Here is a 22,223-nt window from a genome sequence, read left to right on the forward strand (position 1 = left end):
GCAACAGCCTTTTCCCAGCACCGGCTCAGTGTAAGATCCAGCATGGTTTGCCTCAGGAGCACATTCTTCCTTGGCTTTTTAAAAATGGTGCTCAAGCAAGCATGAAAGAGCTCAGGACAAATCACCCCCTTCAGAAATTCCAAGGCTGGGTCACAGGAGTTTGCTGCAATGCAGAACACAGACTTTACTCCTGAAGAGAAAAAAATTAATAAAAAACAATTTTACATCAGGAGAAATATTTCAGAAGTTGCAATGTACCTTAATCCTAAGCACTGGGAAGTTCAATTTACAAAATCCTGCTCAATATGATTCACTAAGAACCAGAGAGCCCATTCTAGACAAACAAAACTTGACAGTTCAATGCTTCTTAGCTTATTTGTTCACTTGTCTAATACGAATTATCAGCTTCTACGTAAAACTACATCAGCTGTGCGTGAAAGACTCTTTTCTGGGTAAAGTGACTAGACACCACTTTGCAACTGCATTGTTTCAGGAGAACAGCATTTAATGCAGTGGATATTCACTGCTTCTCACCTGTTTTCATTTGGAGAAACAGGGCTTCAGAGTCTGCTAGGTGTCTTTGAGTTGTCTAATCTTCAGACAGAAAACAACAACCCACAGCCCATGACCATTCCACAGACATTTTCAGAAACCAACTAAAAACTGCTTACTTTTTGATAAAACCCTGCATAACAGCTGATGTCTTGGTTTTGACAACAAGGTAATGTAGATTAGTTTAAACTTGGATTGCTTGATGGGGAAACAAGGACTCAAATCAGAGATCAAACTCAGCACCTCAGTAAGGTGACAGAACGCTTACTGACTTTGAACTACTTTACATTCACACCTACGAGACAAAAGCCAATTTGTTCTTGCCAAGATACCTATATTTTTATTTTCTCGTTCTCCAACTGATCTACAAATCTAGAAAGAACAAGTCAAGAAGGAAAGCATAATGAAAGATGGTAGAGATTTTTCCACATATTCCTTGAATCAAGATATAAGGCACAGATTTTAAAAGCAGTTCAGAGTGGAGAATAATCATTAGAATTCATCAGGTTTCACAAAATAAAAAAATTTAAAAGTGCAATACGTTTCTACCTTTATCTTCAAAGTAATACATACTTTTGACTATTAAAATGCAAGGCTACTGAATTGCTGACAAAGTACCAAGGACACTATTTTTTTTTTATCTAAACACTTCATAGGATATTTCTATTGCCACTTTTTAGGAAACCAATTTTATAATTCAGTATATAATCCTGCATCATAAAGAAACAGCATAAGCAAGATCAAACATTAGTAAGTGTCTTAGTAAAAACAAGTTTATTCATCTGTATTTTAGACAAATATGTAAATAGTCAGCAAAGCCTTTCTGACATGACTGTAAACTTTTTATTTAAAAAAATCGTGTTAAAAACCAATACAGGAATTTCCATTAATGTTCTAAAAAAGTCTGTTCACATCTTGAAAGAAAATACATTAGCAACATCTCCCAGCAGAATTAATCTTTAAAAAAGTAAAACTCTAGGTGCAGAGCTTTTCTACAGTATAGTATCCTCTACGTTTTAATTTAATCACAGGATTGAATATCATTCATCTCTATTGTCTCTAGAACACGATCAAGAGTTTATCTTAAATAGATGATATTCAATGATGTGTTACACATTGCCACAGGTACTAACATTATTAGAAGAGTGCACAACCCAATTTCACTAACAAAGCAAGACCTTTCTATATGCTGTGTCATAATCCTTCCTAACCAATACAGTTAATTTAGCTCTATGCCTTTAAAATCATGTACATTTTCCAAGGAAAAATACTAAAAAAATCCATGGTCCAAATTCTGCTCCCATTTATATTCACAGGGTAACATAAGCACCATCAAGTTGTGGTTTATAGGTGAAAAGCATATAGAGAACCAGTTCATTTTTGAATATAAGGGAGAGAAGAACTTGACCCATGTCTGTAAACATTCACAAAAGTCTGCAGTCAAAAGTGCCAGATGGGCAGCCTATCCGCAGTACAATTATTTCATTTGCAGAGAGGTGTGGGGGCAGGGAGAATGTTATGGAACATTATTTTAGAGGCAAATTAAAATGCTTTTATTTACTTCAGAAAGACATATTCTCAGCTAGCTAAACCATACTCCATTAAAACATAATCCACTTCTACCCAAATACAGTAAAGCATCATTTCCTAGCTCTCCTGGTCAGATTCAGACAAAGGAGTATGCAATTCAGCAGCAAGCCCGTGACAGTATCTCAAAATGTAAGAAACCCCCCACACCCCTCTGATCTAGCCTCCCCTTAACATTCTGCTGATGCTAACAGGAGATCCTCACACATCTAAGAAAAGATCCAAAGAACCATAAACTGATCTTGATCTATGCACACACAAGAAGTGTGTATCTGGACAAAAGATCGTCTACAGCTTTAAGTATCTAGTTTTGGTCTAGATCTCATTCTATATTAACCACATATACCATAGAAAACATAACAGGATAGGTTCTTATACACACTATTAAGTATACTTGTTCTCCCCATTTAGTTTAACAGCCATTTGCTCTATTTACATAAATGTCCATCTGAATGTTCCTGATCCTGTACAACACCGAACTTTCAACTCATAAGCTAAAAGGAGAGTCAAAGATGCTCAGCAATCCACAGGATCAGACCCTGAATCAATTGAATGCAATCACAAATCAGGTTTGACATCTGACACAATCTCCTGGAATCATTTTATCCTCATGTTTTCCCCCTCTTTCCCCAATTCAGACCATGCTCCCACTAATGCAGAGATAGCCTTCAAAGTGAATAGGATCATGCTCTGTCAAGCAACCACTGCAGTCTTTAAAAATGTCTGGGATTTATTGCCATCCACTCTGGGGCAGACTTGTCTGCAATGAAAATGGTGTTCCTGGTGTTGACGGATAGTTAGCAAAACCTTCGGGCTGAGCTGTATAGTTCTCCAGAGCAGAAGCAGAATGTGCCTTCAAGGAAGAGAAGAAGTTAGGGAACAGCATTGATAAAAACAAAGAAACAAACAAAAAACTGTATTAGGCAAAATTTCAGGCATAATACCAGTCCTACTCAAGCCAAAGCAAATAAAATATAATCTGCAAAGAACAGAGATGAGCGATGCACCTGTATGCAGATGTTAAAATGTAGTGCAACTATTGCTCTGAAATACCAGAGAATGAGGAAAGCCGTTGGATTAAGAGGGAAAATGAGGAAGCATTAACAGCATACTTTCCAGTGGAGTAAGCACCAGCTGATTTGGAAGGCATAGCTTAATCAGGCGCTGTAGTACTTCACTGACTTCAAACTTTCTCTTCATTGCTTGAGTAAGCCAAGTGTTAATTTTAGTGAACAGAACTTGTAAACAAGAAAACTGATGTCTCCCTAATGCAATCTGCATACATAGATTTCTACAAATTACATAAATTCCTGAGCTGCAAAAGCAGCATAGCCTAGACAAAGCAATTTACTTCTTCCAGTCTATTTCCCCTGATATTCAAAAGGTACCTGACAATATCCTGCACATTGAACAGTACTTGAGACACATGCTCCATTTCACAAACTTATTGTGTCACAGAAGAAAGAAAACATTAAGTCAAGACACTCAACTGCCTCTTTCAGTATTTTGTAAAGAAGGACAAATTTCCTAACAGAATCCTTAATCTATACAGAGGCCATATTTAACAAAAGGCAAACTGAACATCTAAATACAAACTCTGATGGTAATTTCAGTTAACTTGTGTAAGTCAATGACTGAAACAAGTTATTTCATGGACAAGAGAGATGATGAAACTAGACATCACCTAAAGCCACCTCAAGCTTCTATTACAATTGCAATTGTGGGAGCTATCAACAGAAAGGCACAACCACAGCAGAAACAAATTCAAGACAATCTGATTGTGCATGTAGAGGCACATATAACTCACAACAAAGTGGTTTTCCATGTAGAACTTTAAGTATTAAAGAGTCAGACAGGAAACGAGCACAAATTTTGCAACTACATGGTCAGCTCATTAGATTTAATCTAGCAAAAATTTCACTTGCAAGTCTTTTTTCTTTTACTCCTTCCCATTTTACAAGACTTTTCAAAAAGCATTTAATCCCATTCATGATGTCCAGAAGCACGGCACATTGGCCTTGAATAAGAAGTTAATGAGTTCTTCTTTATTATCACCCTTGTAATCGGTTCTCAAACAGGTTAGGAGTTTTAATCATTTACTGACTTAAACTAATCCCACTAAGTTAACACGCAAGTACGTGCTCAAATGATTACAGGAAGCAAAACAGTATTAAGAAATAGGCATGTTACCTGTAGTAGTGCTGACTGTGCTGCCGCACTATGCTGCAATTCCTGTAAGGAAGATTGTGCGGCACCTTGGGGAAAGCCAGGGATACCAGGGAGAGATAAAAGGCCAGGAAAAACTGCATTTCCTGGTGTCTGCAGTCCAGAAGTCAAGCTGAAAGAACGGCAAGATGCGGCTATTATTAGGAACATCATGTTTTATCCTATGTTTCTCTCTCTACAAGCTTGTCTCTACAGAAGTTACAAACCCACCTCTTTTTCTAAACCTCATAAGGGCCAGAATTTCCAAACAGAAACCCAGTGTCTACCCACCTACAAATTATTCATGCACACACAAACCAAGACTGTCTGGAGCACAATTAAGAAGGGAACTCACAAATTTCTGTACCTTGGCTGTGCCTACAATTTGCACAGAAAAAAACTTTACAAAGTCAATGCTGAGTACTTCCTTAAAACATAGGAACATCTACGATATTGTCTGCTATTACCTGGATGTGTCAATGGATGCCCACGTGGAATCCATTCTTGTAAAAGCCTAGGAGGTGCCAAGTATCCTTATCTGGGAAATAAGATCACTCAGCACCTCACTGGATTAGACTGTTGTAACAGGGACTACCGAGGACAACCTATTTAGTAACTACTCTATCAGTTTCTAAAGACAGGTGGAAATCTGCTGGTGAACTAACTTTAAAAATTAACTGTAATTATGAACTATGGGTGAAAATAATGTCTATGCCTCAGTAAAATCAGTGTTTTGCTCAAGAGAAAAAGAAACAGTTCTGACCTCCTTCAGAAACAGAAACATACCCAGCCTGTGCAACAAGTGCAGAGTTGAAGTTTGAGCTAAAGGCCGAGGCAAACCCTGGCAGGACCGGAGCCGGAGATGGGGCTGTGGCAGCTGCCGGCAACGGTGCAACTGCTGCTACTGCAGAAGATGCCTGGAGGCCAGGGAAAGAAGGGAGAGCAGGAGTGACAGAGGGTGTGTTAGAGACAGGAAAACCAGGGAAGGATGGGTTTGATGATCCCAGAGGTCCCTGGGCAACAGAAAAAAGGGAAGGGACGGCACTGGACAAGTTAAGCGAGAAGGGTGGAGCAGAGACTGCTGCTGAGGCGGCGAGTCCTGAGAGTACGGCGGCGGTGGAATTCACATGAGGGGCAGACACAGCTGAAGCGGTTGTAGACGGAGTAGCTAACAAAGACCCTGGCAGAGTGACGGGTGGTGTAAGTGCTGGATTACCAGTAAAAGCAAAGTTACTGGTTAGAGACGTAAAAGGAGGAAGTCCATTGAACACAGGGGCAATGGGAGCAGAGGAGCCATGTGGGGCGAGGGAAATGGAAGCCAGAGAACTGGAGTTGTTTAGGGGAGCACTCAAAGAGGAGAGACCCGATAGCGCCGGATTCAGCGAACTGGGCAAACTGACTGGCACCGAAGCTGCTGAGGTGTATGCACGCCCGAGCGCTGACAGTCCTATAGTGCCATGAGAAGGGCTAGCCGAATGAGAAGGACCTTTGAAGGCCGAGAGGGTAGGACTCATGGGTTCTGTTTTGACCAGAACTGGGATACTTGTGGCAGCTGGGGCTGATGAGAGCTGCTGATCAGAATTAGTAGGGCTTGCGCCATGCAAGAGGGAGGCTGATGAGCCACAGTTGACTGGCATAATTGATGGCGAAGTGGCTAAAGGTGACTGTGCAGGCAATGTTGGAGGAGTGGAACTAGAATTGGCTACAGATGGGGATGGAAGACCTGGAAAAATGGCCAGCCCGGGCGTGGAGGAACACTGTGAGGTGGGGGTGGCTGATGGGGTGTAACATTTGTTGACAGAGGAAGTGGGAGGGTCAGAGCTTTGATTAGCAAGAGCAGATAAAGAAGCAAGCTCACTTGTCATAGCAGAAGGTAAAGCAGATGAATTGATTAATGAAGTGTCATTTGATGTCAGAAATCCCTTTAAGACAGACAAAATCGGGTTAGGCAAGCTAAGCGAACCAGGAATGGTAGTGGCAGGAGGATTAGCAATTGTAGATGGAACAGGACTAGAAATCCCTTGGGCGTTGGGCGTCAAGGACAAAGGGAGGCCGGCAAAAACTGATGACAATGGAGCGGGGTTATTAGCGGAAGCGATTGAAGAGGTTGCAGAAAATGGGAGGCCAGCAAATGGTGCTGTAGCAGATGCGAAAGCTTCACTAGGAGCAGGTGTGGCACACGGTGTGGAAGAACCTTGCGGAGCTGGCGTAGCAGTGGGTATAGAAGCCAGCCCAGAAAAAACTGCAGGGATAGGGGTAGAGGTTGCACTGTGAACAGATGTGACAGGAACACCAGGCAATGAAAGGGATTTGATGACAGTGGGGGTTGGGGTGGATGGCTGAGATGTATGGATGGAAGAGACCTGTCCTGGGAAAACAGGAAGGACAGGGGTAGACATGTTCATCCCAGAGATGAGTGGAGTTGCAGGTGCTAATGGATGGCTTATTGCCTTGACAGGTGATGGGGTAGGGACTGGAGTAGCAGCAGGTGTTGAAGGATTAGAACCATGAGGAGTAAAGAGCTGATTCGCTTGTGCAGAAAAAGCTGCAAAGAAACAAAACTGGTAAGAATACTTGAAACTGTCAGAAATGTTTGAAATCAACACAAACACATTTTATACAGCATTTCAAAATACGATACACAGGCAACAGCTAACACACAATGTCTGTAAACAATGAACACTGAAGTCTATGAAAACAAAACAGAAAGGTACATACAAACACATCACGCAAGTTGCACATCATGTAGGCTAACACTCCTCTTTAAAACACTCTGTGACATCTGATACATCTCTTCATGATCTCATGCAAGACAGTTAGATACTCAAATACACTCCATAAGAATGTCTACGTGATACAGGTAAATACCCTCCCTCTGGTCACTAACATCTGGCAGTACCCAAACCAGACCTAATATTCCATCGGCATCAGATCACCTGGGCTCGCTCCTCTGCATCCACTCTCACTGAAGGCCAGAATTTCCTTCAGAACCAGTTAATTCAATGTATCAGGATTTCAAAGAAGTTTAGTCAACAACTGAAGAAAGCTGATTTCAGGTGCTGGTATTTTTCTTTCCTTCAAAATCAGGTCATTCTCTTCACTGTGTTTCCTTCAGATTTTGATTCTAAGAAGGTACACTTTTAAATTCATGTATCACACTACAGTATTAAACTAACATTGGCACTTGACTTTATCAACAAATATTTCTGTAAGTCTTTAGTCAGGTGTCTATAACTGAGGCAAGCACCTGCCACTAGGAATATCACTTTGTAAGGCTGATACAAGCTAAGTCAGAGACATCAGTCAGTCTGGAAGAAAAGAGGGGAAAACAGGCAGGCACACCGCAAATGGGGATGTGGAGGTTAATGGAAAGAAGCTGCATTTATGAACACTGTCATGTCAACAGCCTTGATATGCCTCTATCTGTGGAACATGTGGAATATGAATCTGTTAATCATTCCTTGCAAACAACCCTTGTGCTTTATTTTACTTTTAAAATAACCTGTTCAACTGTAAGCACATCACTGATCCAACCAGCCAAACTCATTACTCATAAGTCTGTAACAGCTTAAATTTCTCTCTTGTCCAAATTCTACATAAACACACACAAACCCCAAACCAGAATCTTTCAAATCCTGGACCTAAACTGATATGAGAAACTCCTGTGTACCTTGAAAGCCTAAAACCCAGTAACTTTACAAAAAACCTATTTCATTTTACATATTCTTTTCCAAAAATCTAGACCAGGTGTCCTCAAACTTTTTAACCAGGGGGCCAGCGCACGGATGCAGTGGCAGGCAGTCATCTGCGGCTGCTTGGTTTCCCCCCCCAACCCCTGGGGGGGGGGGTGCGGGGGGTCTGTAAATACCGGGGGCCGGATTGAGGACCCTGGGGGGCTGTATCCAGCCCGCGGGCCGTAGTTTGAGGACCCCTGATCCAGACCCAGACTGCTTGGCTCCGGATTCTGTTCTTTCCTCGTCTTATTTCCAGGCTGAAGACCCTCCTAAATATCACAGTTGTTAATCCTGACAGCCAAGATAATCACCAGAGAAATACAGCTGCAATAGAGCCCAGGGCTGTTACTGAATTTCTCCTCCTAAGAGATGTTATTTCTTACACCGTATTCATTTAACTACATAAACTAGCTTGTAAGTACATGCACACTAAAAGGGGTATATACGGATAAAGTGATTCTTTGAAACAGCAGCATTTCTGTAGAACCATCCCTGGGCATCAAGGAGAAAAAACAAAACTTAACTTTTTTAGTCCTAGAAATATTTAGAGGAGCTAAACTTATCACAGTCATTTTATCTGTTTTGGGTATTTGTTAATATGCCTGACTCAAAGGTCAGTAGATTCTCAGTTGCTATTTGTCAAACCTAACAAAGTATTACAGAAGTCTTTGTATACATAGCTCATAATGGGATTAATATTATTTTGTACTAAGTGTACAAAGCATATGAAGTACCATACAAATAGAGACAACAAAAAAATAAATGCACAACTCTCTCTTCTGAAAAAAGAACTGGATTTTAAAGGGTAAGACAAAAGTGCAGGTAGACATAGTTGGATGCAAGTCTGGGATAAGACACCCTACACACAGATTTAAACAAACAATAAATAACCCGTCTCTCCCATATTCCTAGCTTCCCATTGCAACTAATATATGAAATTGAAATGCAAATGAGTTTTCAAATAGATGTCCAGAGTTTTAACTGAAAAGATATTACTGAAGTGCTTCAGTGCACTACATTGCAAAGCGTATTTTTAGTTTTTTACATGATTTCTCACACACTTATATGCTGAAGATGTTAAAACTTTAGTGAGCTAACCCAACAGGGTGAATTTTAATATTTCAATGCTTCTAAGTGCCAAATGCCTGAGATGATTTTTCCCTCCACTCTCAAGGGGTCCTATTCCAACAGCAGTTAAATACTTAGAGGCTTATGAAAATCCCACTAAACAATTGAGTTCTTTACATTTTCTAAACAAGTAACAAAGATACAATCAACACAAAAAATCCCCCTGTGGATTTGCAATTTACCTTGATTTTGGGAAGGTTTTGCCTGGCCAGAAAGGTCCTCATTTTCTAAACAAGGAATAACAGCTTGTTATTTAAAAGCAAATCAAACTCCATCAGTGAATGATCCATTCACAACAATGAATTAGAAAAAACGCCATCAACATTCCTAAAGGTATGCATGCTTTACCTGATACCACTTGATTAGCAGTGTATGGCGGAGGAGCTGGTAAGCCTGGAGCTATGACATTAGCCATTGGAACTAAGCCAGCATTGTTGTAAGCACCTAAAATAACAAATGCAATACAAATCTCAGTTGTCAGAAGAAACTGTATCTAAATGAACCGGTGTCCTTTCCTTTAAAAGAACATTTCCAAGATTGTAAGACATTCCTTCACCAAAAAGCCAGATCAGTTAATCATCCAGGCTGGATGCTGACTTTTGCCAAAAATTGCCAATGTCTGCCTGAATGGCGTGCATTGTGATCCAAATTTTAGTAAGGGTAGTTCTCTTGAAAAAGACTGAAAAAGTCAGCTTTCAATTGCTTTCAGTTCCATTTTGCCTGAAAAACTCAAAGGAGAAGAGTGATTCAGAGTGTCTGCAGTGTTTTTTGGTTTTTTTCTATTCCTAACTTAAAGGCTGTTGCAACTCTCCCTTTAACATTAAAGCCTTGACAAACAAAAGACCAAAACCAGCCCTCTAACACTAGTCAGAAAATTCAGAGAAAAAAATCTCTAATACTTAGCCTATCATTCTTCAATATTTCTTTAACTGATAAGAAATTCAAGTGGGTTAGCAAATTATTTTAATATAAAATACTTATTTTACTTGACACATAAAACCCCACCATTTTCCTTCCTTATTCTTTGAGGCAACTCTAACTGTTGCATTGCTGTGGTATACAGTTCTGATGAAGCACAGAATTGAAATCACAGGAACATATATACACTTCACAGTGGTCCTGAATGAATATTCTAAGAGCATAAGAATGTACATTTCATGGGAAAAGGTAGCACTTGAACAATACTTAAAGTGCAGTAATTTGTCATAAACAACTCCTTTCTGATTTCACACTTTCATAATAGTTCTACCTAATGTTAAGATTTCTTGCATGACAACTCTTGGCTGAAAATCAATCATTGTGTCACCCAGGAAATGTTAAACCAACACATATAAGAGGCAGAAAACAAAACATCATTCTGACCATCACTTGAAAACAATCACATTCAATAGTTTAGGTCAGCATCTGCAATCTCATTAAACACATTTTTATATATGTAAATATATATTATCAATTATGAGTTCCGTTGTCACAAGTTTGTTAAAGAAACATGCAGCCTAATAAGGCCTTTAAACCTCAAAAGCTGTTTCATATCCTAAAATGAACTCATACTTACATCCAGTCACAGGACAAATTTTGTGTCCTAACTTACTTTGGATAGGATTTGTATAATATAAATTTGGGCTAGCCTGCAAATTTCCTGTATGTTTTTCTGGGGAGCAAGTAATTTCTAAAGCGCAAATCTTCAGACTTACTTTAGCCACCAATAGTGCCCATTTTTCTGAACTGACTATAAAGAGACTTGCAGGCATCAAGGTGGTTAGATGACTCACCCATCAACGTGCACTAAGAGCTCTACCATGCTTTCTTATCAAATACCTTAAAAACTCCCTGAAACCCCTACATCAGTGAAAAGCAAGCCTCCTAAACAGAGCACTCCTTGTTTTGCAGTACAGAATTGCACAATTAGGAAAAGCTTTCAGTTGCTGCTCAGAAAGACCAGAGTCTGACTACGTTAGTACTCCAACTTCTTCCAACGAAATGGCAACTGCCTTGCTCCCTTCCAACAATGTCTGGAATCAAATAACTGATGCACAGCAGAGCAAAGAGAAAGGAGTTTATGAAGAAAGACTCAACGTTACCTAAGGCACAAGGATAGGAACAGTCAGACCAAACACAGGAAAACGTGATCGCTATGTTCCTTCTGAGCCTGAAATCTACATGCTTAAACTTTTCTTTTAGGAAACTATTTTCTCTCCATAGTGATGGAGAGAAAGTAAAGCTGAAGGCAACTAAGAAACAGATTACCCCTTCAACTGAGGAACAGATTACTGTTCCTACGTATTTCCACCCAAATGCAGGTCTGTGCCTGACCATATCCTAAGTTTGGTACAACAGCAACAAGTCAACAGACTTGTCAACCCAAACCTTGGTCAAACATTACAACAATGACACAGCCCTAGTCTTGTCTAACATGCACAATGCCTCCCATAAAAGAAATAGTCTGTCATCAGAACAGGATTGTGAATTTTCCTTATGATGAATGTTGGAAAAAGAAGTCAATAAATTCCTCTTTTTATCAACTCTTGCAGTCATGACAGGAAAAGGTAGAAACCAATACCCAAAGCAGGCTTAGGGAGCACAAGCCAATTCCAGATATGTTCATGGTCAGTGAAACTGACACTTGACACTTTTTAATTAAAAGGCAAATGGATGAAACAATAGCATCAAGCAAAAACACATAGAAGCCTTACTTGGTGCAATAGTTGCATGTGGCCGACATGGTGGGATGGGGTATGGAACTGGTTTGTGTGGGTTGTAGGTTGATGGAGCCTACATAAACAAAAAACAAACGGAAGAAGCAATAGTGAAAGCATTACCTAATGTTCCTCAGACAAAAGGCTAACATTCAGATACTAGTACAGACAGCTGTTCTTCACCGGAAAATTATGCTAGAGCAAACTGTTTCATAATATCTGTAATAGTGACTGAAAATATTTCATTCTTTCTGAAAAGAATGAAAAAAACATCACCAGCACAACTTCAGATTTTGATTTAATACTGAACAGAGGTGGGAAAGGGAACTTCTTCCTGCCTTGTAGTTTTCACACTGTGCAGTCTTGGAGTGACTTCTCATTTTAAAGATTTAGCACATTTAAAACTAACAAAGAGTTATGAAAATACCTGTCCCTTTACAATAATACATCTTAGTGAGAAATATCTCGTAATAAAAGTGAAAATACAACATCTGGGCAATATTTCAAAGTGTTATCAGGTCCATTGAAAGTTTGTCCCATATGCTTAAAAATCTTGAAATACAGATCAGCTGTGTTGTTAAGAAACAAGAACCTCCTTCTAAGGCACTGCTGTAATTCAAGTTTCCAAGATGCAGGCATCTTTGATTGTTCATGTGGGAAACCCTCAGACTGTAATAAAAACCTGCATATATTGGTATCTAAAACTGCCACTAGCTCATCATGGACTACCAAAAATGCTTTTAGTTTGCTCTTCTGCTACTGCAATTTAAATTCTGCCTTCAAATGCACACACACTGTATCCACTAGAGAATCCTATCCCCCAGATATATAAATTACAGCTTCTTTTCAAGTTAAATAAAAAAATACTAGGTCATATTATCTTCCATTACAGAAGTTAAGCTTTGTTTAAATTGCTGCTGTACCATCTTCTCGCAACAAACCAACATTTTGTATCGAAGTCTCATTGAACTGGCTGGTGATTGTATTATTTATTTATTTATAAGTTTCAATTATTCATTCATTCATTTATTAGACATACTGGTTTGGATGGTCCGAGTATACGAGCTGCTATTCCCTTTCCTTCGTTCGTACATTCTTCTGTGTCCTTTTTGATAGGGGTTCCCTGAAACAAAGAAAATTAAACTGTTAATTTAGAAGGGAATCTTGCTACAGAATTTCTGACATATTTGATTTTTTTTTTCTAAACTACATTCAAGCTTTTGAATATTCTGAAAGTGATTTTTCTTGGGAAAAAGAAACTGTGTTCTAGACTTGTAAAACTTTACGTAAGAGCATTCCAATAGCTTAACTTATAACACTGAGCTTTTCTAAAGAGACACATATTAAACAGTCCATGTTTCTGACATAATTAGAATTCTGCATTTTGATTTGTGGACATGATAACTTACATTTTGCAATCCCTTAAGTGTTCACAGGAAATGCTTAAAATGTTTGTTCAAGAATTACTCTAGGATTAGCAGTAGTGTACTGTAGTGACCATATTAGTTCATCTCATCAACCTACCAGTAAGGTTTTTTACACCTCTCCTATTTCTGCCAAATATTGCTGGAGTTTACAATGTTTTCCTTATATGAACAATGTCTTATTTATGCAGTAATTTTTACTCGAAGCAACACAGAAAGAATGGCGAAATAGAAATAATGCAAGTTCCCTACAAATGTGGAATGAGTGAATACAAAAAACCCATTGATTTTAATTCCACTCCTCCTTCTATATATATGAATCCTGGTTTTGGTTATACTATAATGTATCCTAAATCAAGGATGCTGTGAAAAGCAATACCATAGGATCATGCTTACTGGGAAAATTCCATTTATGCGGCTTGGTTTGCCCTTGGGATAAGGGTTGCCAGGAATCATGCCACAGGATGATATCATAGCATGAGGAGCCTTACAGCCCGTTTTTGAAGCCTGCAAAATAATCAAGAAAGGACATTATTTGCTATCAAATTCAATGCTTTAAAGAAATTAATTACTATTTCGTAACATTTAGACTGCATGAATCAACCTACATGGAACAATTCAGAGCTCTGTCTCAAAGCTTCTTTCCAAATAGTCCAAACAGCATGAGGTTCTGCCAAAGTCACCTATGTTTTGAATAACCCTGTTCAGATCACCTCTGATTCTACTGAATTTGGGGTTAAGCACTTGGTATTCTCCAAAACAAATTTACTGGTTTTTTTTCAGCATCGGGTGCAATCCTGTACCCTTTTCCATATGATCCCAATGCCTAACAAACTTCTCTTTTTTTTGCACATGTATTACACATAGCACTTATTGCAGCTGCTTCTTTCTGTCTTCCACCAGTAGTTTCCAGAAGTCTTCATGGTAAGTCCTGACCCCATAAGGACCATAAGAATGGAAACAATACTGTATTTGACAGAATCAAGGACACTAGGAGTATCTTGACTACCTGTTCAAGAATTCTTCTGCATCTTTTCTTCTCTGACATATTAATTCTGAACAGATCTTCAATAAGGCGATAATTCTGAGCATCAACAATGTTGCTATAAATAAAGACATTGACAGATGATTACTGCCATTCTATATGCTATTAGAAACAATGAACTACTGAAAAGTGATCAACACTTACTCAGCCAGTACCCAACAGTACAATAAAAAAACATTATTAGTTCATATAATACTATTATTATTATTAAAGTAAACCCCCCAGGCTTAAATATTAACTTCATACCTGTAAATAAAGCATGATATTAGAATTAAGTATCAATACAGAACAATGGACAATGATGGCTAAACTTTATGGCAAAAATTACTATGTTGACAAAATTAATTTTGCATCACAACAGTTCACTAGAAAGCTTTAATTTGATACTAGCACACAATTCCGAGCACAGCAGAAAACCTGCAGCTACTCAGTTTGCCCCTGTTTCTTTCTAGACTGGCTGAGAAACAAATTTTCATCTTATTTGCTCTAGAACGAAAAAGATTAATTAAACTCCTGACAATTCTCTCCACGCTCTGCAGAGCTAGTGAAACCTCTCACATAGTTCCAAAAAGTACCCTTCTTTCTCCTTGCTCCCCTCCCAAAAATAACACTAGACACACCAAAGATAACAACAAAATGTGCAAGTACAAGGACCCTAATGCCTGATTCTACCTGCCTTTTCCAAAACCTTGACCACAGTACCTTTACTGCTGTCAAACACTACCTGCCCCATCCAAACTGCTGAAAATAATATAATCCCAAAAAGGAGGACTTCTCACAGGAGGATACTAGAAGAAATGGAATCAGCAGAATGTTGAATGAAGACATGAAAAATGCCTCAAAGAATGGTATTAAAATGTGAATGACCTTTCAGCTTTGTTCTCTAGTTTTGATTAGCAAAGTAGTACATAGATTTGGGTTAGGATTTCTATACCATGACTCCCTTATGCTCTTGCACTGTAGAAATTCAACAGCTACAGAAGTTACCACACTTTGCCCCCACACCAGCCAAAGTGTAGCAACTGAAGAGTCTATGAGCTCCAATTCTCATTTCAAGAAGCAGAACTGGTTAGTTTAATGGGCCGCTGAACTTCCTTTAGGCTGTCCTGGTTTCACCTGCATAAGAGTTAATCTTCTCAGTAGCTGGTGCAGTGCTGTGTTTCAGATCTGGTGTCAGAACAGTGTTGATAACAGATGGTTTTAGTTGTTGCCAGGTAACGTTTATACTAAATCAAGGACTTTTCAGTTTCTCAGGCCTTGCCAGTGAGAGGGCTGGAGGGGCACAAGAAATTGGGAGGGGACACAGCCAGGACAGTTCACCCGATGTAGCCAAAGGGGTATCCTGTACCATAGAACACCATCCTCAGTATATACATCAGAGAGAGTTGGCCGGGGCCTGCCAATCACTGCTGCACATCAGTCAGCAGGTGGTGAGCAACTGTATTTTGCATCACTTGCTTTTTCTCCCTTCCCTTTGGATTTTATTCCTCTCTCCTTCTCCCTCCTTTTAATTACAATTGTTGCTGCTGTTATTATTAGTAGTAGTAGCAGTATCATCATCATCGGTTTGGGTTTTTTTCCCTTCTCCTACTTTATTTTATTTTCATAATTGAATTGGTTTTGACTTTTGCATTCCCTTCCGATTCTCCTCCCCATCCCTTGGGGGAGGGAGCAGGCAAGCAAGCAGCTGCGTGTTACTTCGTTTCTGGCTGGGGTTAAACCACAACAGCCACCCTGTTTTGTTTTGGTCTGAAAGAGCATTCATAGAGTTTCTTAAAGCTCAACTCAAAAAGCAAGATCACGTCTATATCTTCAGTCTTATGTGTTTTACAGATATGTCATGAATTTATATGCTGCAAAATGTTCAAGCTGGCTGTAATATAAGTCTGTAATAATAATTCATAGGCAAGGCAGACATACTCAATGCAAAAAACCCCTGACCCAAAACAGAACACTTCACATAGCCCTAAACCAGACAGAAAAGTTCCAATATAAATGTATGTAAATGGCATTTTGAAGCAGCTGTGTTTAGTAAAAAAACCAATATTTCGTGTAAACATAAATTTAGAATATCTATACATCTTTTACAGACATTAGATGTGTAAATCAAGTACGTCAATTTAAGAGAACTACCTACTTATCTCATTTTTACATATCTAATATTTAGAAGGCTTTTCAAATGCAAAAGGGTCAATTCTCAGAATACTCTGGTCTCAAGCCTTTTACATTTCAGTGAGCAAAAATAATCTTAAGGCCCTCTTCATTCTCTACAAGATCTGAAAAACACTGTAAAAACACTGGCAAAGTGGCAGTTTTCCAGCAGGCAGAAGCCCACACAGCATGTTCAAGATTCAGATGACCTATGGAATTTTCCACAATGTCTACTTCTAATTCCTCTCTTTACAGCCCCATCAATAATGGATTTGTGCTTTACCTTAACTGGCCACAGTGCTTCCTTCTGGAAGTATCTCAGGTTTTATATACTCAAACACTGGTAAAAACAATACAAGTTAAGGAAATGCAACATGAGAGATACTTACGAAGCTAAGATTTCAAGTGCAATAAGTTTATCTTTACTGAATGTGAAGCAGTTGAGAATGTTAACCATTTTCGATGCCGGAACTGCCACTATTTTCTGACAAGTATGCAAGAAAGAAAAAACATGTGTATAAAATAAGGCAGTACAATTATTTCAAACTCACAATGCAATTCAGTAACAGCTTCATATCATGTATTTTTCAGTAACCATTTAATATTCTCTCCCTCCCACTGGGAAGAAGACTCTATATGCTAAATTCTGAACACGCAACTCCAAAAAAGCACTTGCCAAAAGCAAAGAAATCCGAGAAGTTAACAATAGTTACAATGGGCTACATCTATTCTTGTGATACACAGGAAAGTAAAAGGTACTTTAATCAGAAAAGATACCCTGATTGTACGTATGAAGTTTTATATTTTCATACCACTGAAAGAGATGAAGATAAAAGGGTACACTGACCCATCAGTTGCAAAAGTAGACTTCACAAAACTAAAATGAGATTAAGAAGGCAAATTTACTCCACAAAATTATGTCATAAGAACTTACATGTTGTAAAGCCTTTATTGCCTTGAGCTGTGGTTCAGCCCAGGAGAAGTACCTCAGTAACTCAACAACCTGCAACAGAAAGACCTCCGATCAATCTTTCTTATATATCAAAAAAATCACGCTAACAGCATCAGTATGACCTTTCCATTTCTGGAATACAGTGATATACTGCTAAAAACCACGTCTGTCTGCAATGTTTGATTATCAGTGCCTACAGGCATCTACTGTTCTTTTTATTGCTAAGTATGCACCTAAAAATTCAGTGTGATGAGATGCAGTTTTTTCTATGGAAATATTGAAAAATAGATACTTACTCCTCTCTATATATGTGCACAATAATTGCCACAGTATTAGAATTTAAAAAAAAAAAGTCTTTCTGAATAAGCTTATGAACATTCAGTATCTCAAACAGTATATTCACCCAACATCCACAAAAAAAACCACCCAGAAGAAACAGGAAAAAAATCTACATAGTATCAAAATTGGATACTTTTAACTACATGCCAGTTTAGAAAATACATGCAAAATAATCCTAAATTCCATTACAATAAATGTTTCCGATTTTCCCCACATGACAAGGATGAAAATGTAATCATTTTGATAATAAAAACAAATTGGAAGATTTTTTAACAGTTTCATGCTGATATAATAATGAGAACTTAAATCTCCTCAGTTAATAAAAAAGCTAATATGATTAGCCTTGGTATAACTGGAGACACTGTCTTTCTGAATTACTGAATACACAAATTAAAAACTCCCACTAAACCCATGACAGTGTTGACTTTTACCTGTTCACTAGAGAAGTATCCATGAACATATTCAATAGCTTTTAATTTGTACTCAGTCAATACAGCCTAGAAGATAGAGAAAAAAAGATGTATAATTAGTCCCTCAAAAATTGTAATTATAGTACAACCATCTGCTAGGCTAATCCATTAATCTAAAAAAATCTGACCTTATGAAGTGACATTTGCATCAATTACATTGCAATATTCTAAAGTAACAGTATACTCCTTAGATAATTGAGAGTACAATGAAAAGCAGAGATGCAATTTAATTCTTCTGTTAAAAAAAACACTCGTTTTCTGATTTATTTCATTTTGCTCTTTTCTGAGAGAAGACCATCATGCCTCTTCCTTTTGCCTTGAAGGCTTACATCAACTTTACGTTAAACAAGATAACACAGTTGATGATTCACACAATCTCTGTATGTTCCCTGTAAAATAATTAGCAAAGCACTTTATTTCAGTGAATTTATGAAGAGACTGGAGAACAAGTCTCTACAGACAGAATTAAGTATACAACAAAGCTTCCTCCAGAGGCTGATGTTGTCTTATCATTACCTTACCACAGTTCAAAACTTAATACACAATCCTACAAAACAAAGGAAGCAGAGTAGTTTAACCCAGTACCGGCCACCACTTTTCAATCAATGGCAAGACAGTTTTGCTCATAACTTAACAAAATTAGATAGTCACGTGGGCTATCTAATACCCAGGGCTTCCTCCCTCTTCTCATACCCGGCTCGATGAGAAAGGTACAAGATGTAAATACAGTTAACAACTGAATTCCTGCCCCAAACTAGTGCAAACACCTGTCTTCCCCAATTTCCAAGGCCCCCACCTATTGCTAGCTCTCATGCTTTTTCTCAACTCACCTCCAGCTTTACCCACACAGCCATTTCTATCTTCTTCCCAATAGCCCTAAAAACCTATCCCTATTCCTTCTTTTCTTTTTGTTCTTGCACTTCCACACAGACAGACGTGAAGCTCTCCATCACTGCAACCCATTCCTTCCTGTACCTCATTAAGACACATTACCAGAAATGTTGAAGTCACAGGGGAAAAAGAACTTCCCTCTTCATGCTCATTTTTTCTCCTCTCCCTTCCTGCTCTTTACATATTTCTGAAAAAAGCCTGCTATGTCTTATAGCAACTTCTTTACCAAAACAAATGTCACTCTTCATCCTTAAATCAACAACTGAATGAGTTTATAATAAAAACACAAACAGAAAGCACTGCTCTGTATATTTATGAAAAACAAACAAAGCCCCAGTCTGTTAATAATTGTAACTATATGCAGGGAAAGACAGAACTAAGCTACACATTAAGACATCTAAATAATTGTTCCTGCTAATTGTAGGACTGAAAATGGAACACACCAACACAACTGACCTGTGAATCACATAATAAAACAAGGTTCTACCAGTGAGCTAGAAATTAAGTTTAAACAAAGACCTAGCAACAAAGACACAAAATAAGCATTTGGAAAATGAACATTATACTGCAATAGCACAGCTAGTATTAACACAGCACAGCACTGATCCTTATATCAACAGTAAGTTATGTTTACAGGAATACAGGCAGATAGCATAAGGAAATGTAATTGCCTAAAATCACATGTCAAAACCCTTTTGTTTGAAGTCTTTAGTAATCACAGAGCGTACTCTCAAGGGCCGCACTGCAGTAGTAATATTTGAAATATTACTCCCTCCCACCATCAATTCTCACAGAAAATACTGATGTGCAAGTTGTTCCTTGATTTTTGCCCCCCAGATTTTCCATAAAAATTCTTAAGGTTGGGAAGGAAGTCCACACCCTGAATATCTCAGGCTGTCATGTTTTCAGCTGGTTACGCAGCATGGCATATACCTGTTTTATAAAGGAGAATTTATGACCATGACCTTACTAAAAAATGCCAGTAAGTGCAGCTGTGATAGAAAAACCTGAGGCTTTTGAGCACAGCTGTTTGTATCTCAATATATTCCAAAATTATACTACTACAACTGCAGCCATCACTGCATGTCATGCTGAAGAGGAGCCGAACTGAAACTCAGCTCCGTAGCACCCAAGTCGAAATAAAGGAATCTACTTCACCTACACAACCCATCGTAACAAAAAACACCCATCAGAAAAATGCTAAGGATTCCTTTCCTACCATAAGGCAATCTTATCCAGAACAAGCCCTTCATTTTCACACCAGGACATCTTAAGCAGGATATATCACATTCTGCTGTGACACTTAAATCACCTCTGCTTAACTACAGCAAAATGTGACATCCCAGGTTTGTACCTCCCACATAAGGTAAGAAACTATTAATCGCAGAGGTTCTGGTTTTACTATCTCCTTTTCTACTTCCAGTATTTGGGGAACTGTCGCAACCACTAATGTCTAGCTCTCCTGTTAAAAGCAGGCCTCTGTGCAGGAAGAAACAAGCGACAGGCCAAACATCGGGAAGCCCAGGTTTGTACCCCTGCTTCCCACAAATAGCAAGCATTTTGCTCAGCCCGTTTCGCAGTTCAAGAGCATACAGCAAACCCCAGGGTTTCACACCTCGAAGGAAGAAGGTGTGCACACACTCCTGAGCAACGTGAGATGCGGCTTTGAACAAGGACAGCAGAGCACAGCTTTGAAATCAGCCCTCTCACGTCACATTCGTGTGCTCTAACTCCTAAACCATCACATGAAAGGCAGATACCTCGCACCGAAAGTCCCAGTCTCCGGTCAGGCCAAGCAAACGCAGACCCTCCGCCCAAATAAGAGCTACTTAGTTATTTTGGCTTTCCTTCCTCATCCTCCTTGATAATAAAAATGCTGTGATAAAATTTCCTCAAGTGCTTATTTCAAATGAGTGCTCTTCAAGCACAGGGTCCCAGCTCAGTGGTAGCGGTCTGGACATTCAATCTCAGTTTTCTGAGAAAATACAAACATCTCAAAGAGAACAAGCATGTCCCAGCAGCTTTACCCTGTAATATCTGACATAAAAAAATCGAGGATACACCAGCAACACAGGATTACAGTTCATACAGGTGAAATTTAGTCTTTATTGAACGCCGAAGTGATTATTAAAGAACAAAAACACCTGACCTGGTGTGTTCATCAAAAGAAATATTCTGTCATCAAATCGTGAAAACTAACATGCAAAACGAGAAGTTACCTTTCTAATTTCATCCAGCACGGTTTCAAATGATTTCTTATCCATCTTTATTAGTTCATTCAATGCAGCTACTTAAACGTGAAGTGAAAAAAAAAATATCCAGGCCAAAGACTCAGAATTTTTAAACATACAGAAAAAAAATATATATAAAAAAGAAGCAGCAGGGGAAGAAAAGCAGCCTAGGATGCTCTCAGCCCCCGGGCGTTCAGCGCTGACGCCCTCAGAATGCCGGACCCCAGGCAAGAGACAAAGGCAGACGGGCGCCGCTCGCCGCCCGCTCTGCCCAGCGAAGAAGGCGGCGGGGCCGGGGCCCGGGCGGCGGCAGGCGGGCGGCGGCCCCCGCAGCCCCTAGGCGCAGCGACCCCGCAGCGCCGCTCCCCTCAGCACGCGGCGCCCAGGCCCGGCCGGCCCGCGGCCACCTGCGGGCCGCCCCCGCACCCCATCGCTCGCTGCGCCGCCGCCCCGGGATCCCGGCGGGCAGAGGCCGAGGACGCTTTACGAGCGGCCGCCGCGGAACAGCGCGGGTGCGGGCCGAGGCGGCCCAGAAAGCGAGGGCACAACCTGCAGCCACCGACAGAGTACCGCGCTCCGCCGGCCCTCCCTCCTCGCGGTCGCGTTCCTACGGCATCACACGCGGCGCCGGAGGCCCCCTCCGTGCCGGTGGGCCGCAACGCCGCCTGCGCGGGGGCGGCGGAACTCGGGGAGGCCGCGCCCCTCTCCCAGCTCTCAAGCGTCGCACCGAAGCGGCGGGAGCTGCCACCGGGCGCCGCCACGCCCCCTCTGGCCTGCCGGGCCGCTCGGTTCGGAGCCGGCACGGCGGCGGGCAGCCC

At 39.9% G+C, this 22,223-nt stretch overlaps 1 protein-coding gene across 3 annotated transcripts; it reads right to left on the reverse strand.

The window, feature by feature from the left end:
* Positions 1-52: 52 nt before the first annotated feature.
* PROSER1 (proline and serine rich 1) lies at positions 53-22,010 on the reverse strand. Of its 3 annotated transcripts, XM_080376599.1 has the most exons (14): positions 21,394-22,010; positions 18,245-18,310; positions 17,457-17,525; positions 16,912-17,006; positions 14,336-14,429; positions 13,723-13,833; positions 12,942-13,025; positions 11,900-11,978; positions 9,555-9,650; positions 9,389-9,433; positions 6,708-6,889; positions 5,131-5,261; positions 4,330-4,477; positions 1,308-2,992 (listed from the first exon to the last, which is right to left on the reverse strand). In XM_080376599.1, the coding sequence occupies exons 1-14, from the start codon at positions 21,436-21,438 to the stop codon at positions 2,870-2,872; spliced, it is 1,368 nt and encodes a 455-aa protein (XP_080232725.1). In that variant the 5' UTR covers positions 21,439-22,010; the 3' UTR covers positions 1,308-2,869. The 3 variants fall into 3 exon arrangements, with proteins under 3 accessions (XP_080232724.1, XP_080232725.1, XP_080232723.1); XM_080376598.1 differs by lacking the exon at positions 1,308-2,992 and adding an exon at positions 53-190 and having other exon boundaries at positions 5,131-6,889; XM_080376597.1 differs by having other exon boundaries at positions 5,131-6,889.
* Positions 22,011-22,223: the final 213 nt, after the last annotated feature.

Source organism: Falco punctatus (assembly GCF_963210335.1).
Source record: "Falco punctatus genome assembly, chromosome: 2".
NCBI lineage: Eukaryota > Metazoa > Chordata > Aves > Falconiformes > Falconidae > Falco > Falco punctatus.